This window comes from Schistosoma haematobium, chromosome ZW (assembly GCF_000699445.3).
Source record: "Schistosoma haematobium chromosome ZW, whole genome shotgun sequence".
Classification (NCBI taxonomy): Eukaryota; Metazoa; Platyhelminthes; class Trematoda; order Strigeidida; family Schistosomatidae; genus Schistosoma; species Schistosoma haematobium.
In genome coordinates this window covers 76,008,379-76,026,667 of record NC_067195.1, presented here as the reverse complement: position 1 = coordinate 76,026,667, position 18,289 = coordinate 76,008,379, and the positions used below count along the sequence as shown (strand labels likewise).

Sequence of the window (18,289 nt, the reverse complement as noted above, 5' to 3'; positions counted from 1 at the left end):
TAAATAAAACTTAACAATTTAATTACTACTAAACACTTACTTTGAACTGTTTTTCTTGAGAAGCTAATTGATAAAGTTCATTACGTAAAATAAATGCTGTAGATACTGGATCAGATGTAGTTAAAGCTAAATAAGCTGAACTAGATAATGCTTGATAGGTATGTAAGCGTTGTTGTTCTAATATCAATGAATCCTAAATATTATTGTTAAGAGGAACAAAAATAAAGGTAAATTACTAATCAAAATTTCAATAAAGTAATAATTAACTTTTTAAATATAAATTATGAAAATATTTAAATATGGTTTGCTTTGAAGTTTATCCCATATTGTTATTTTGATATAAGATCTAGATAACTTCACACCCATAGTTCCCTTTATTATTTTAAAGAGAGTAAGAACAAAGGTTGGTGCAGAACAATATGAATTCATTTTATTTCGTTAGGTTCTCTTCAGCTGCTTACAACCTAAAATATTTGAAATTCAACGTTATTATAGATATTGACATACGTATACAACAGAGGGCGATGAAGGATGAATATATGTAACATAATGTGGCAAAGATTTCGTTAGAGTTAATGAGGTCATAAAATTTTGTTTCGAATATATAAAGTTTGGGAGGGAAGGTTCCAGAACATTGAGATAGTGATTAGAAATCATGGAATTAAAACACATTAGACGATTATGTAATGAAGTAACTGAAAATAGATTAATGTTAATAAAGAGAGATATGAATTGAAATTGGTCAGTTATGAATGATGTAATTATAAAATTCAGAAAGAGTTGGAATGACGTAATTACATCATTCATAACTGACCAATTTCAATTCATATCTCTCTTTATTAACATTAATCTATTTTCAGTTACTTCATTACATAATCGTCTAATGTGTTTTAATTCCATGATTTCTAATCACTATCTCAATGTTCTGGAACCTTCCCTCCCAAACTTTATATATTCGAAACAAAATTTTATGACCTCATTAACTCTAACGAAATCTTTGCCACATTATGTTACATATATTCATCCTTCATCGCCCTCTGTTGTATACGTATGTCAATATCTATAATAACGTTGAATTTCAAATATTTTAGGTTGTAAGCAGCTGAAGAGAACCTAACGAAATAAAATGAATTCATATTGTTCTGCACCAACCTTTGTTCTTACTCTCTTTAAAATCTAGATAACTATTGAGTAGAGGTTTGTAAAATTCCACGTTACTAGTAAATGTACAATGGATATTAAATTTTAGAGAGAAGTATAGTCATTTCTTATTTATTGATTATTGTTAATGGTGATTAGAATTTTATGACCTAGATAAGATTCTTTTTTGGAATATCTAAGATATACAAACTTATGGACTCAAAAACTTTTTACACAGCACAAAATAAAAATTTTTTAAAATCATACAAACGGGAATGCTTGAAGTTTAATTTGAAGGATCGGGATCAGTTGTTCGAATGAACTCTAATATACCATCAAAACCATATATATAGGATAACTGTTACTGTATCGTTTGATAACCAAAAACTCGAAAGGGATCCCGAGTCATAATAAATGTCACTTTCCTAATATATAATTGATCACATCTAAATTTCCATTCAATAACTTGAAAGTTATGAGATTACTAATATAAGTTATGTGTTTAATTGAAATTAAAGCTGGGTATTTTCTGCAGTAGAACAAGAAAGGAACTGCGTACACTTCGTAAATTAACAATTATTCCCATTCCATTTTACGACTTGAAAAATGTCTAATAAAGGAATGACAAATATTCACGATGATACTAACATATGGATTGTATGTTAATAAAGCTTTGAGGATTAGTAGAATTCTATTTGAGATGCATATACTTTCTTATTCAATTTAATTATATAACAGCTGATGAGAAATAAAATACCATGTTTATTTGCAAAGATGGATAGTGGCTAGTAGTGGAATCCAGGACGCATGTTTCGTCCTGTTTGGGACTCGTCAGATGGATGTATCTGCATCCCAGAGTTGATATTCACTGTGTGACTCAAACCCAGTACCATTCTCTTAAAACACCATCGCGTTATTCACCTAGCTACTAACTTCAGGCAATATTGAGGCAGTCCGCATAGGATGAACATATGCCAACAAGAGACTGATCAATTGAAGTTCTAAATAACTATGGGTAGATACAAGTAAACAACACTGAGTGAATCATGTTTATTTATTTAAAATACTAACTAGCGACGAAACAGCAAAATACTTTTCAGCTTAAAATTCTGTTTGTGTTGAGACAACTGTTGTTCATTTGACTAATAATTTTTTTTCAAAATCATGATATTTACAGCGTGAACGCTCAACCTCTAAACCGCTATACCAGCTGAGTTGCAATTTTAACCGTGAAAACACTACAATATTCACAGATCTCCATGTTGATAACAATCATATACTCACAGGTGACTAACTTCAAGATGTAACTCCTAGAGTTTCAGTGAGAAACCGTGATCATTGGATTTCGTCCGTGTAGAGTGTGATGCAGTTACCCAACGAAGATAATAGAAGATGGTCGAGCTACATCGTGGATTGTTTAAAGTTAAACACTATCACCGTTGAATGCCTGCTCAGAGGTCTAGAGACTAAGCATCCGCGCGCGAGACCGGGGTTCTCGATTTCGAGTCTTGTGTGCGAGGTTGTGCATCCGCATTGCTGAGGAGTTCCGTACTAGGTTGAATTGGCCTTCCAGTGTCCCCAGGTTATCAGTGGTGTTTTAACTTAGATCGACCTTTGACTTCAACTGTGAAAATCCTATGATCTCCCCAAATTGTCATACTGATTTCCTAGTAATAAATTTGGCTTATTTTTATCTTAATTTATGTTACACGCAGTTATGAAGATTTTGAAACTGTTTAGAGTTTTCTATTCAATTCAATATTCTAATCACTTTATCTTTTAGTCGAAAAGATAGTAAGTTTATTGAACTAATTCATTTTAAATATTTGTCAACAAGGATCTTGTAAAGTAAATATGATAAATAAATAAATGGATATGTGAATAGATATTTTATTTGTATTTTTCTATTTTACCACTTATATTTATGGTTTTACTACAATAGAACTACATTTCTGATGTGTATAGCTATTTTCATTCAACATTTATTTGCTAAATTAACTGTCTTGATCATAATTTCTCATAATTAACCTACATTCTGACATTCCTGAATTATTTAACTTTTTTTATTTACTACTTACTAAATGCTGTAATATTTATGAAACATTGATTGTGAAAAAATATGTAATTATGGACCAGTAACCGAATTGATAACAGACAATTATCGTTGATGTTCATTTCCATGAACAAATTTAAGAAGTCAAAAAAACCTCTTGCCAAATGATCATATAGAGTTATTACCACGGTCAGTATTAAGTTTTATGTGTTCTTGTTTAATTATTATAGATATGTCTTTTACCGTTGTAAAAAAGGAGAAAGTTTGAAAAACAACATTAATTAGAGTTGATTGAAAATAGAAATGTAAACCACTGGATGTTAATTAAGTGGTCGAAATGTTAACAGTGAGTTACAATACCTAAACTCCTTGAGTTCAATCCCCTATGGGGTCGTTGAAGCGCAGTGCCAATGAGTCCCATACTAGGTTGGAATAACCATGCATTGCTTTCTGGCCCACAATAGTTGTCAAACTAAGATAAGTTCTTGATGTAAACTATAAATTTGCTCAAGATTATTTTGTATTTCGTGTATCGCCAGTACGTTTTATTTCTATCTCTCTAATTCTTTTAAAACAATTAGTCCCTTTGATAAATTTCGATAATTCAATGAGAAGACGAAGTTTATCAGAATTATGTGATATATTTGCGCAATACATCTTGAACAACCTGTTCACACACATACTTGCTAAGACATTTTTATATGAAAATTAAAATGTCAACTAAACAGGTTAAAGGTAAGTTGTAACAAAGAAAAACAATGTGATAACCACTCTGGATAATAAATCAGTATTACCAAGGTAGGTTAAGGGTAAGGACAAATTGTTTTTGAACGCACAACTATATCATATAATTCCGATAAACTTCGTCTTCTCATTACATTATCGAAATATCTAATTCTTGTTTCTTTCCCAGTACAATTAATTAATCAGAAGGTAACCATTATATTATCAGCGCATATTTGTCTGTTGCATGCGTTCTCTCAACTTGTAATACATATTATACAAGTATAACAAGAAAAATTCAGATTATGGTATTTACAGATAGTCTACATAATTCACTAGGTATTGTTTGGCTTGCATCTTCCCATTGAGGTTTAAGACTGCAATTGATCAGTCTGTTATTGGTATATGTGCATACTGTGCGTATGCCTCGATATTGCCTGAATTCACAAGCTTTTTGTAAGCAATGATGGATAGTGGCTAGAATATATGTCATTAACAGACTGACCAATTACAGTCTTAAACCTCAATGGGAAGATACAAGAAAAACAATATCAAGTGAATTTAAATTCACCCGATTGCACAAGCAAGTGGCTATCAGGACTCAGTAGCTGAGTGAATAACGTGATGGCGTTTGAAGCGAATGATACTGGGTTCGAGTTCCAGAGTGAACATCAACTCTGAGATGCAGGCACATCCAGCTGACGAGTCCCAAATAGGATGAAACGCGCGTCCTGGATTCCACTGCTAACCGCTATCCATTATAGCCTACATAAGTTGATAAATTCATATGCTTATAATAGGAATTCATAACATTAGAACAATAATGTTAATGACAATACAAGTAATCAAAGTTAGTCCTACGCATTACCAATCATACATAATCGTTTTTTTTCTAGCTGATAGATGGTAATGAATGATAATTCTTTACATATCTTTGTTATAATTTCAATGACGAACCTAAATATCCTCATAAAGTGTCAGACATAATGTGAAGTACACGATGTCTAACGGTAAAAAGAATGCAAGATTTATAAAATAATATATAGAGATTTGTATTCATGACTAAATAATAATTTATGAAAGTAAGCTCATTTGTACAATCATTTATTGTATACAAAATACATTAGTTTGTTATAAATGACCATAGTTTCAATGTAATACACATCCGTTCTCATTATCATTTCGTTAATTGTCCTTTTTTTTAAAAAAAATAATTAGTTAATTTAGAATAATAATTATCGTCATTGAGTTCTTCCTGAAAAAAGCTTTTAATTCAATATACATACTTCCTATATACAGTAAATGAGAGGTAATTAACTGTTGTAAGGTTATTCATTATATGATAAATACATTTGTTTATTATAGCTAGTTGTAAGCATATGTATCACCTAAAATTGTATCATTAGAACCATCGTATTAAGAAGAACAGAATTTGAGAAGTATAATCATAGCTTATTAATAGTATGTCAGGATTAAAAAACATTGATCGTGGGTCAATTGCATTTAATAAGAATGATTAGGATATTGAATGTAATTTGGTTTCAAACTATTTAACAATAGATCTATACCATATCCGCGCTTTTATATTTTTCAAATGTTTTTTTATACGTGAATAATTACATTTGTAACATAACTATAAGTTTGGTACTACATTTCTGAACCTATGTTGATCTGAGAAAGAAAAAGCGGCAAAATTTCCAATCTTTTAACTTCTATTTGATAGTGGAAGTAAAGTTGTTTTTAGGGTAGCTGTTAAAAATCATTTACTTATTTAAACTCAATTTATTTCTATGCTTCAATTCATATTCTTTGTCATCTAAACTGTTGGGGACGTTAGATTTCCAGAACTCACTTGGGAAAGAATCTAATTTTGTAATTTTATTTAGAAAATTTGAACTTCTTTGTTTTTGCGCCAAAGGCGCTCTTGTCACCTTCATGTCGTATTTCTCACTGGGAAATATCTTAAATGCTATTGGTCGATTGCGTCCTATAGTGTGCTATTTGGTGACTTTCGCCAAGGACGGTTTGGCACTGTATATATACGTTTTGAATAGTGTTTGTTGTTATCGCTCGTTTCTGGCTGTTTGCAGAATATACTTTCCATTCCAAGCTTGGACTTCTTCCTCTAGTTAGTGGAGCTGGGACGCATCAATAGCTAGCTTACTGGTCTTTGGTCACCGAGTCTTGTTCTCGTTCGCCGATTAGGTGAACTCGTGATGGCTTAAAAGCTAGCACAAACAAAGGTGTATAAATCTACAATAACAAACAAGAATATTTCATTCAAAGTAGGTTTGTACGAACTCTTTTCTGCTATGGTTTCTTATCTATTTGAATGTCTTGAGTAGAATATAATCAAAATTAAAATTACTTCTTCCATAACTAGTACTTAGCATTTATCTAGCTGATTATTCACTTATTTATTGCCATTAATTATTCTTTGATTTAAAGTCTATCACTTGACAAGTGATTTTATCTTCCAAAATTGTGCTTATATGAATAATCTATGTATTTGATGATTAGTAAGCTCAGTGAACTCTTTTAAAATTTATTTCGTAATTTACTGTAAACTTCTATCAATTAATTATATAGATAAACGTCTGCCATTTACAACCACCTAATGACAAATTAGTGATGTATCAATAGAATAGGTTCTATTCAACCTGAAAGTCCTGCATACCACCCAGAGTAGGGTTGTAGATTCATATTGTTGAGAAGTGCTAGACGAAAATGAAACAAAGTTATTGTGTTTTCTGGTTTTACTGTTTTATGTATGTTTAAAATCATTTTCACTAATCCTAGGAATAAGCATAAGTTTTGAACAAGAGTGTTTTAGGAAACAGTTTCAATTACTAGTTGGACCCAACTAGACAACCATTGAAAGTCAAGGAGAGTTTGTGAAATGCTTTGTTTCATTGTGCTACTTTACATTACTGATCATCCGCTAACAAGTAGCAATCAGTTTTCTAAACAAAACTGTTGCTTATAAATCATTGAGTCGTAAGCTAAGTTATTTGCTGTAAATCATTGAAAAATATATCTTGTTCCCAAATTGAACAACTGCCAAGTGCCGTATATTCAAACAGTGGTTTTATTCTCACCAGAAACTACCTTAATGAGACCCCACGTGAAGTAGATATCAAACTTATTGGAACAGATATTACGAATGAAACTAAATGGCAGTTTAGCGACATCGGGAATTGATTGAGTTCAGAAATGATAACCTTTGGTCTATGACTTGGTGGCTTGTTGGTCCTTTAATGAATGCTATGCTGGGTTTTGAATGTATACTACTGAAGGGTTTAAAGTTACGAGAAAAAACAGCCAGAAAATGTCTATTGATTTTTAACGGTTTTCTGGATTAAACCAGCAAATCTTCAAACTGAATATTTTCCACGAAAACACCATCTTGGTGGAAATATTTATTTTTCACTCAAGAAGTCTGGTAATAAATGATTAGTTTCTTTATTAATCGTAACTTGCTAACTTACACCTCTTACTCCTCGTGAAGGAGCATAGGCCGCTCACCAGTATTCTCCATCCAACCCCTGTCCCGGGTAATCCTTTCCAGCTCCTTACAGTCATTATTCATCCTTTTCATATCTGCCTCTGTTTCCCTATGTAATATGTTCTTTAATCTTCCTATTTTCAGCTCCCATTAGGGATTCCAAGTTACGCCTTGCCTCGTGATGTAGTTTGGTGATTTCCTTAATGTATGTCCTATCCACCAACTCCATCGTCTTTTCCTAATTTCCTCTTCAACTGGAAGCTGGTTTGTTCTCTCCCACAGAAGGCTGTTGCTGATGGTATCCGACCAATGGATGTTGAGTATCTTGCGTAGACAATCATTTATAAATACTTGTACCTTCTTGATGGTGGTTGTTGTAGTTCTCCATGTTTCAGCTCTGTACAGTAGAACTGCTTTGACATTCGTATTGAAGATTCTCACTTTGATATTGGTTGATAGACGGTTGTTTTGAGTTGCATATGTTCTTCAGTTGTAGGAATGCAGCTCTTGCTTTGGCAATTCTTTTCTTTACTTGTCTTTACATCCGATCCTCCTTGATCATCGATGTTGCTTCCCAGGTACGTGAAGGATTCTACATCTTCCAGAATTTCGCCATCAAGTGTGATTGGGTTGGTGTTCTCCGTGTTGTATTTGAGTACCTTGGTTTTCCCCTTGTGTATGTTGAGGCCTACTGATACAGAGATTACTGCTATATGACTTCTCTTCGTCTAAATTTGTTCGTGCGTATGCGATAGGAGGGCTAGGTCATTTGCAAAGTTCAAATCGTCTAATTGGTTCTGGGCTGTCCATTGTATGCCATGTTTTCCCTCAGATGTCGAGGTCTTCATAATCCAGTCAACCACCAGAAGAAAGAAGAGGAAAGGAGAGAGTAGACAGCCTTGTCTGACTCCGATCCTCACATGGGATGCATCTGTCAGCTGTCCTCCATGCACTACTTCGCACTGTAGTCCGTCGTATGAGTTTCGGATAATGTTGACAATCTCAGGAACTCCATAGTGTCGATGAAGTTTTCATATTGTTCTTTTACGTACACTGTCGAATGCCTTTTCATAATCAATGAAGTTGTTGTATATTGACGAGTTCCAATCAACTGATTGTTCGACGATGATCCGTTGTGTCGTAATTTGTTCTGTGCACGACCATAAAAATCTTGTGGATAATAAACTCTAGATGTTCACAATCTTATAAACTATAGGAAAGCCCAAAAATGTTGTGCCATAATGTAGCATAGAGCAAACAGTGAATGGAACAAAAGTGATAACAATATCTTAATGGAAATAGACAATGAAAAAAATAGTCTAATTTTAACTGTCAAGTATTAAATAAATATTCAGAATAATATATTTATGACTATGAGGCTAATACCATGGTTCTATTTGTAGTTAAACATTAAAAGTAATAGTACACTTTGTATGGTCATAGATAATTTTGATTCTTCCAAAAATCCGAATATCTGTTTATATGATGTTTTTTTTCTTATTTTCTCAATCTTAATCCATATTTTACAAGATATTTGTCAGAATAATCATATTTCTTAATAGCTCATAAAAAAATAACAATCCATTTAAACTGTTTCTTCTCTTTGCTCATCCCCATAGAATAGTTAGGTGAATGGAAGATAGAAATTCATGAATGACTATAATAAAATTTAAAAACAAATGACATTTATTATAAGAATATTTAAACAATTCGATGAAAAAAGAACTTAATATCTAAGGAGGGTGTTGATCATTAAAAAAATTATAAGAAACAATAGAGTACAGTTATATAAAATGAAATTCTGTACTATTGAGAATAACAATATTTTATTTAATAGATATGACGTAAATTGACTTAGGTAAACTATTATGGCTTCAAGATGTATATCCTGGAGTTCTAGTGAGAAGCAGTGACCAGTAGAGTTCAACCGAGTCTGTTGTGAGATAAGAACTCACTGATGACAATAGTGGATGTGTCGCTCAATTTCGTGGATTAGTTGAAGTTAGAAATTAATATCGTTGGATGCCTGCTAGTTCAGTGGTCTAGTGGTTAAGCGAACGCGTGCGAAACTAACAGGTCATGGGTTCAAATCTCAGGAGGCGGGGTCATGGATATGCACTGCTGAAGAGTCCCACAATAGGACGAAATGGCCGTCCAATGCTTCCGAATTTTCCATGGTGGTCTAGCTTCAATCGACTCATGATCTCAACTATTGAAAATATTATTATCAATTTTGAAAATAATTGAAATATTTTTTATGGTAGATATTTGATCATCTGGTACATTATGTTACTAATAAAGATGAAATTCTCTTATTGACCAGTTATTCAGTCTTCAGATGTTCATAAATAAGGGGCCACCAAACTTGCAATTATAATAATGTTTTCACTCTTTTTCCATTTAAACATCCAGTAATATAGAAATAATTACAATATGACTACTTGATTATGATGATGTATCTATTAATATTATTTTCAGTGAAGTAAGTAATGAGCTTTACATTGACGAAGACGAAAAAAAGTCAGAGGATCAAACATTGAAATTAATTAAAAATATCGTTTTTAATTGACGAAAACAAATGAAAACTCTCATGGTCAAAATCATGGACTGGTCCTAATTGAATAACCATTGAGAATCAAGAAATATTGAACTGTCGTTTTATCCTATTATTGGATTCTCAACAGTGCATATCCACGCCCCCAGCACCAGTCATCGAACCCAAGAATTTGGGTTTCAGGTGCTAATGCTTAATATCTAGATCGCTGAACAGGAATCCAATGGCATACATGTCTAGCTTCAATCAGTTCAAAATATCACACAGACATCTTCCAATACATTTGTTGACTAACTGCCACACATTCAATATGGTCGGACTCTACTGGTCACGGTTAATCAATAGAAGTTCAGAATTGCCCCCTCGAAATCAGTCACTATGAAACATATGATTGGTGGATGAAAAATATTTTTTCCGAAAAAGCTAAATCCAATGTATCAAAATAAAAAAATGAATATAACCAATTTTCTAAATAAAATATTGAAAGCAGATAGTAAAAGCATTCATTTAGATGTGGTCACAGTTGAACTATTAGACTAAACTAAGTACTTTAATATAAATAAACAACATATAATAAAACTGAATATGTTTTCATGTCTTATTTAATCAAGTGAATAATTCCAGAAGCTTGATAATGATTAATGTGTATTTTTACTATTCAATCATATAATGAGTAGGGAATGTAATAATAAAATAAACACTCATTGGGTTATGCAATGTACATTCAGGTAAATTCTGGAAAGTTTTATTGAATAATACAATGAATGGAAGAAAAGAAATTACATGAATTATCTTAGGAATGATAACGGCAAATACAATAAAATAAAAGATTATACAAGATTATACTTCTGAAGATTCATACCCATGTCACTGGGATCAACTTCTGACAATCAAGCATATCCTCGCTAAGTATGATATCCCATCTAAATTGACCTACAAAAACTTTCAGCCTAAGTATTGGTGAAGTCGGTATTCAACTGGTTTGAAGGATAAATGTCTTAAAAATCGTTAGTTGTCTCACATTGGACAATGTGATGAAAGATATGATTTAACAGAGTATCCACTGTTACGTGAAATGATCTGGGTCTTATTTAGTGCCAGGGGATGCTTTGCTATGCAATTACATAGTTCTGATAATCTTTGTCTTATAAAATTACCGGAATAAAAGATAATTTTATAATTCAACAAAGAATTTGTCATAATTCAGTGGTTATATACAAACCTATTTTGCTATGAATTAACTTAATGAAGCAATATTGTAGTGAGCAAGAACACGGGTGGGGACAATGGAATGTACTTGACACAAAACTTACAGAGCATCCCAATAAAATCTGAGAACTTTATATTAAATCGTTAATTTGCAAAATGTCCACCAATTGTCTCAAAATGCCTCAGACTTCATTGTCCTTACATTTTCATACAAATTGCATTCTATTCCTGCTCCTGATTTCTTGATCTTCCCTCGTCTTCTGCTGTCGGACATTACATTTCTGACTCGCATAATATACTACTTATATCAATATAAGTAGCACGCACCACAATACCTTGCAAAGTAAATTATTCTAATTTTAAAGTATGAACTATTAATGTTTTTGTGACATTTTAGTCGAACATATTTTTTTTCTAATTTTACGATAATCATCTTGACGCTGGAAATTTCTCCAGATTCCTAAGTAAGAAAGATCATTTTGAATGTTCAAGGATTGAACGGTGCTATATGATTTAAAAAATAATAATAAACTAAGAGATTATAACAGCTTACGTGTAATTGAGTTTGTTCACATTTAATTTGGTTAAGCCCTTTTGTTGAATTCTTTAACGGACAGAGTCGTTCCTACCATTATATCTTTATTATTGTTGCACTTGTATGAATATGTATGAATATGCTTGAGTATTGCTTACTGCCCACGCATGTATTCATTCTGTTAACCTTAGCATTAGTCTATGATTCATTCATTTCACTATGTATATATGTACATTTTATTCATGTTCACTCGTTTGCCCTCTTGCTTTTCGACACTGCTCTTCCAAGCTTGCTTAGCGTACCTGTAATTTTGGTGATCTGTGTGTAGTACAATAGTATAAACGTAATCAGCACTTCTTATTCGCCTTCTGATTGATACACCATTGGAGCGTCATCTAGTGAGGGTTATCAGGAAGAACTGTATACCAAGTTTAAGGATTATATTGAATATTGACCATAACACGGTACAGACAAAAAGAATCAAGGCCTTTAATTTAGGATGTCATATTGTGAATAGTTAAATTATTGTGATGCATGATGATACAGTTACAATTCATGAATATTATATCATCATGCTAATTGAAGTATTGTAGAGCCTGTGTGTTTTACACCGTCTAAGATGAAATTCTGAACAGAACTTTACATTCGCATAAAATTAATATCCAAAAAATTCAAACGGCATTGTATGAAAACTTCTTTTTTTAATCTTACAGACAATATTTCACAGTTTTATGAGTGCAACTTGGAGATTTGAAAATATCTACATCATTTGAAATATAGAGATAATCAAATTTCTAGACATTTTAAATAAATGAGTATTTAACAAATAAATTATTTCACTGGTTGAAATCATGAGTCAATTGAAGCTAGACCACCACGGAAAACCTGGAAGCACTGAATGGTCGTTTCATTCTATTGTGGGACTCTTCAGCAGTGCGCATTCATGATAGCATCCTTAGCGATATTTGAACCCAGGACCTATCAGTCACGTGCGCAAACGCTTCCAGATTTTCTATGGTGGTCTAGCTTTAATTAACTCATGATCTTAACCAGTGAAATTACAATAATATCCACAAAAACCCTTCTGATATAAATAAATTATTAGCTTAATTCAGTATTATATTTCTGATACAATATAGAATTCTCAGTACAAAGTATTTCAACAAGTTTCTGTTTCTAAATTGTTGATCAATCCAGGCAATAAATATTGATTGATAGCCAGTTAGATATTAACAGTTCAGAAATTAATATCTGAATAATGTACATTCTTTTCATTCCATATCACTAACCACTACAATGTCTCTATTTGTACTCTTTTTTTAATAACTTATACAATGGAAGGTTATAAATATTTTATAAACTCACTTCCATAGATTATACAATTCATAAACATAATAAAATATTAAAACAAATAAAATTAGATAACTTATTGAAATATCTAACGGATAGTAACAGATAATTTTGATAATCAAGCAGATTGCAAATTTGTTCTTTTGTTTTTCTACATCATCTCAATTCAATTTAATTAAATCAGTTTCACTTTTATCACCCCCCCTTTCAAAGAAAAAATATAAATGAAGAGTAATTTTGTTTTTCCTACGTGATAAACTAAAGAAAAATATTGATATTTCACTTAATTAAAAGAAGAAAAAAAGAGAGAATTATAGTTCAGTAGGAAATTTAAATAGAATGCGTGATATTATATCATAACTTAGATAATACAAAATGAATTGAATAGACTAAAACGTTCTTTTTTAAAAAAAAAAGAAAAAGAAAAAGAAAAGAAAATCCGAATAAACCTAATCAAAACAAAGCAAACAAACGATATTATTGTATCATATAGGAAAACGTAAGGAAAGAAAGAAAGAGGAATCTTTACTGTTCTATTCAATAATTTATTGAATATTTGAAAAAAATAGATTTGCCTTAGATACATAATGTTAGAGGGATGTTTATGCTGATGAACAACAATCATTTTATATTTTGATCCTATTTTTCTCTAAGCATCACTTTATAATTCTATAATGAAATATATTTCAATATTAAATCTATTAATTAGTATATTGTTAGTTATTACTTTCCTTATTTCTAATCATGAATAATATTTGCTTTGATGTTAAACATTCATGTTTATGTCACATACCATTTATTTTATTTGACATTGAACAATTGTTCATTATTAGACATATAAAACATACAAATATATTAAACAAATTATATAATAAATTGACTTGGTATTGTTTAGTTGAATCATCCCATTATAGTTTAGAAGTATAATTGATTAGTCTATTATTGGTATATGTGTATATTGTGCAAATTGTCTTTATATATAGCCTTAATTCACAAGTATTATAAACAAAGATGGATGGTGGCTAGTAGTGGAATCCAGGACGCACATTTTGTCCTATTTGGGATTCGTCAGCTAGATGTACCTGCATTTCAGAGTTGGTGTTCACTCTGGGTATCCAACTCAGTACTGCTCGATTGAAACGCTATCGCATTATCCACTTAGTTACTGAATTTTGATAGACACTTGCTTATGTAACAGTGCAAAACGTTGGTACTGGGTTCAAGTCCCAGAGTGAATGTCAACACTAAGATACAGGTACGTTCAACTGATAAGTCTCAAATAGGATGAAACGGGCGTCATGGATTCCACTGCTTTCCACTATATATCTTTGCATATAAATTATATAGTTGTTGTACTCGACATTTTCCATTCAATATTACTTAATTAGATCTAGATATTTAACGTTATTTACTGCAAATTAATTTTAAAAAAAACAATTTGAAGTCTTGAAAACTAATAATTTCTTCAAATATTTCAAGACAGAAGCAAATATTGAACACAGATATCCAAATTCACAGGTACGTTAAACAAGCATAAAAGAGTGTGCCGAAAAGCTAAGAGGCGAGTGTGCGAACGAGTCAGTGAGAAAATGATCATGAATAAAATATACCTACATATACATAGTGAAATGAATGAATAATAGACTAGTGGTAAGGTTAACAGAATGAATACATGCGTGGGCAGTAAGCAATACTCAAGCATATTCATACACATTCATACAAGTGCAACAATAATAAAGGTATAATGGTAAAGATAAATTGTTACTGTAGGAATGACTCTGTCCGTCAAAGAATTTGACAAAAGGGCTTAACCAAATTAAATGTGAACAAACTCAATTACATGTGATCTGCTATACTACCATGATATCTGTTTGCTCGTAAATAGTGTACATCCACAACCATAGAAATGCCTATACTTGCTGCTTACAAAATAAATTTTATCCACTGGTTCAAATTTCGGTGTTCCTTACTCTCGTTTTTAATCTTTTTGTGACATAATGCGGTTCTCATTTAGGTTTATCAATTTGTCAATTTTCGACATTAGACTCATTTAACTCCATCAAACATAGCTTCTCAGAGAGATTGCGGGGGATCAATTAGAATATCTGTCACTAACAAGCACTAGATAATAGTTTAACTAGACATTTTAATCAGTTTTAAATTAGTTGAGATAACTAATTGACATCAGCAAGTGAACTACAAAAAAAACAAAGCATCATGTTATCAAAAACCTTCTCATATTTTAACTTACAAGAATTTCTTCAGATGAAGATAGATTGTAGTAAACGAACACTCAGGTGAATACAATCAAATGTATTTCAATACAAAATTACACAGTATCCTGGTAAAACATAAGAACCATACATTAAATACTGCGTTTTCAAATTTACATCATTTGTCATTTACATTCTGTATGATTCTTTCTATTCACAATTCCTATCTAATTCCATTTTTATTCACCTCAAGTCAACCTTCATAGCATTCTGCTGCCACGTTTTCCACTTCCGATTGATGTTACATACTACTTATGTCTGTCAACATAAATAGCAAACAGCACAAAATAACTAGTCTATTTCTATGTTTTAGGTATTTTTGCAAGGATTTGTTCATACTTAGTTCATTTTTAGTAACATTTTCAGCTAATTCCTACTTGGATATGAGTAATAATGTTGAGAACAAACTTAGTTCTATGTAATATCTAGGAGGTAAAAAAACAACCTTTTCAGTACTTCAAATAGTGTATTAGTTAATTATTTATTTACATACAAATTGTATGTAGTCAAGAATTATTTGAAATATTTAAAATGCAATTGTTTTCCATTCACAATCATATTGAATTTTGTCCAGATTTGAATCGACAAATTTACTTATTATATGGTACATTTAATCTTTGAATACAAGTGTCATCATATCCTGTTGCTTTATGGAATAAACTATATAGAAGATAAATCGACCTCAATAGTAGTTTATAGCAACTCACGTGCAATTGAGTTTGTTCTCATTTACCTCAGTTAAGTCCTTTTGTTAACTTATTTAGCGGACACAGTTATCCGTACTATAACAACTTATTGCACCTTTATTATTGTTGTGCTTGTATGAAATATGTATGCTTGAACATTGCTTACCGCCTACGCATATATTCATTCTGCTACCTTTACTATGAACTGCTTAATTGATTCGATGATCCATTCATTTCCCTATATATAATCCTCAAAGCTGTTTGAAATTAGAAGGCAAAGAGAAGCAGCAACTACAGTTTTATTAGCGGATAACTCAGACCACAAAGCAGTGAAGCGAATGAGTGAGTCAGCTAACCGAGTGTTATATATATATATATATATATATATGTGTATATATATATATATAATTTCAAACACCGTTGAGGATTATATGATAACGGTTACGAGGGTGATTGGTCAACGAAGCACAGCCACTACAAGCTTAGTTTACACTTTGCAACACTGTGCCTCACAATACATTTTATTAACTTGAATTAATATTCAGTTATTTCTGTATAGTAACGGAAATGTTTGAGTAGATCTTCAAGTCAATGAAATGATTAGAAATTTTTAAGTAGCCTTTAGTTATTAGGAGGATTAAGCGTAATATGTTGTAATATCACACTGTCTGTCGACATTCTTTCGTTACACTGAGTAGTAAGAATAATTAACGTCTCAATAACTATTATTGTCACTATAATATATAATAATAGTGTAACCCGTAACGAGAAATATCACATTATATTCCTGTAAGTTATGATTTACATTTATAGGAGATAGTTTAATCCAACTACGCTCATATGAACAATTTACTACTAACTGAAGTTTGTACTGATGATATCGTTCAGAAGAACGATGGAAGCTCCACGACTAAACCATCCAGCTCAAAGAATAAAACTTCACCAAAAAACATTTTAATCCTATTCCATAGTACAAAATTTCCAAATACAATTGTTTTATTCATAACTTTATCTTGTTGATAGTGAACATTAATATCTATGTTTGCTGTTTGGTTTTATTCAATCAAAATCATCAGTTTGTCAAATCTATTTATTTAAAATACATTAAGTGGAGATATAAATCGTAAATTAAATTTGCATTCTTTATTATTTAACAAAAAAATGGTATCTACTCTATTAAGATGTAGTTTTATTTGTCATCTGAAACGTGAGCATTACATAGACAGTAACGATACAATTTCGAGTAAAAATTTAGATTATAAGTAATCAGTAAAGCTTATAGACTTAACCACCTAGTAGAAAATCTAATTTTTCTACTTATTGGAATATTACAAATATATATTATAGGCAAAGATGGATAGTGGGCAGCAGTGGAATCAAGGACGCGCATTTCGTCCTACTTAGGACTCGTCAGCTGGATGTACCTAGATCGTAGAGTTGATGTTCACTCTGGCTTCCACTGCTATCCACTATTCATCTTTGCATATAATGCTTGTGAATTAAGGCAATATCGAGACAATCTGCACAGTATACAAAGATGTCAATAAGAGACTGATCAACTGCAGTTCAAAGCTATAATGGGAACATTCAAGTAAACAATACCAAGTGAATTTATACAAATATATGCATTGTTTTTATTGACCATCTAGGCACGAGACTCAATAAACTGTTGAAATATTCTATTATCCAAACTAACGTTTACTTATTTATTTACTTCATTATGTTGTAGTGAACAAGAACACAAGTGTGGACAATCGAATTTATTTGACACGAAATTACAGAGCATCTCAATAAAATCTGAGAACCGTATAGTAAATAGTTAATTTGAAAAATATCAATCCATCGTCTCAAACTTGACTGTTCCTTTTGCAAATATCAGTCAATTATCTTATACCAATTACATTCTGTTCCCGTTCTTTCCCTATCGATCTCCTACTGAAATACATTCTATGCTTGACCATCGTTATATACTACTTATGTGGATGTAAGTAATTCACACCACAATATGTACGTAGTATTACAATATTCAATACAGTATAGTTTATATACTTAATCATCTGTGCATGAGAATTCGAAAGTTGTTTACGTATTTATCTACTCAATTATGTGTAATATTCAATGCAAATATAGTAACATTATACTAATCGATCAATCATAAATTAGGTATATTTATTTATCGGCACTATTTTAAAATTGATGCTGATAATCACTACTTATAGTAATATATTCTGATGAACAATTTAATTTTAATATAACAACAT

At 31.4% G+C, this 18,289-nt stretch overlaps 1 protein-coding gene across 1 annotated transcript in view; it reads right to left on the bottom strand.

The window, feature by feature from the left end:
• Window positions 1-18,289, bottom strand: part of TRPC2 (Short transient receptor putative channel 2) — a gene marked incomplete at its 5' end in the record, with an annotated part of 91,728 nt that overhangs the window by 57,840 nt on the left and 15,599 nt on the right. Inside the window, one exon of the mRNA XM_012939972.3 lies at window positions 41-193. Within this exon, the coding sequence (XP_012795426.2) occupies window positions 41-193 (153 nt within the window). The remainder of the gene's footprint in view (window positions 1-40; window positions 194-18,289) is intronic.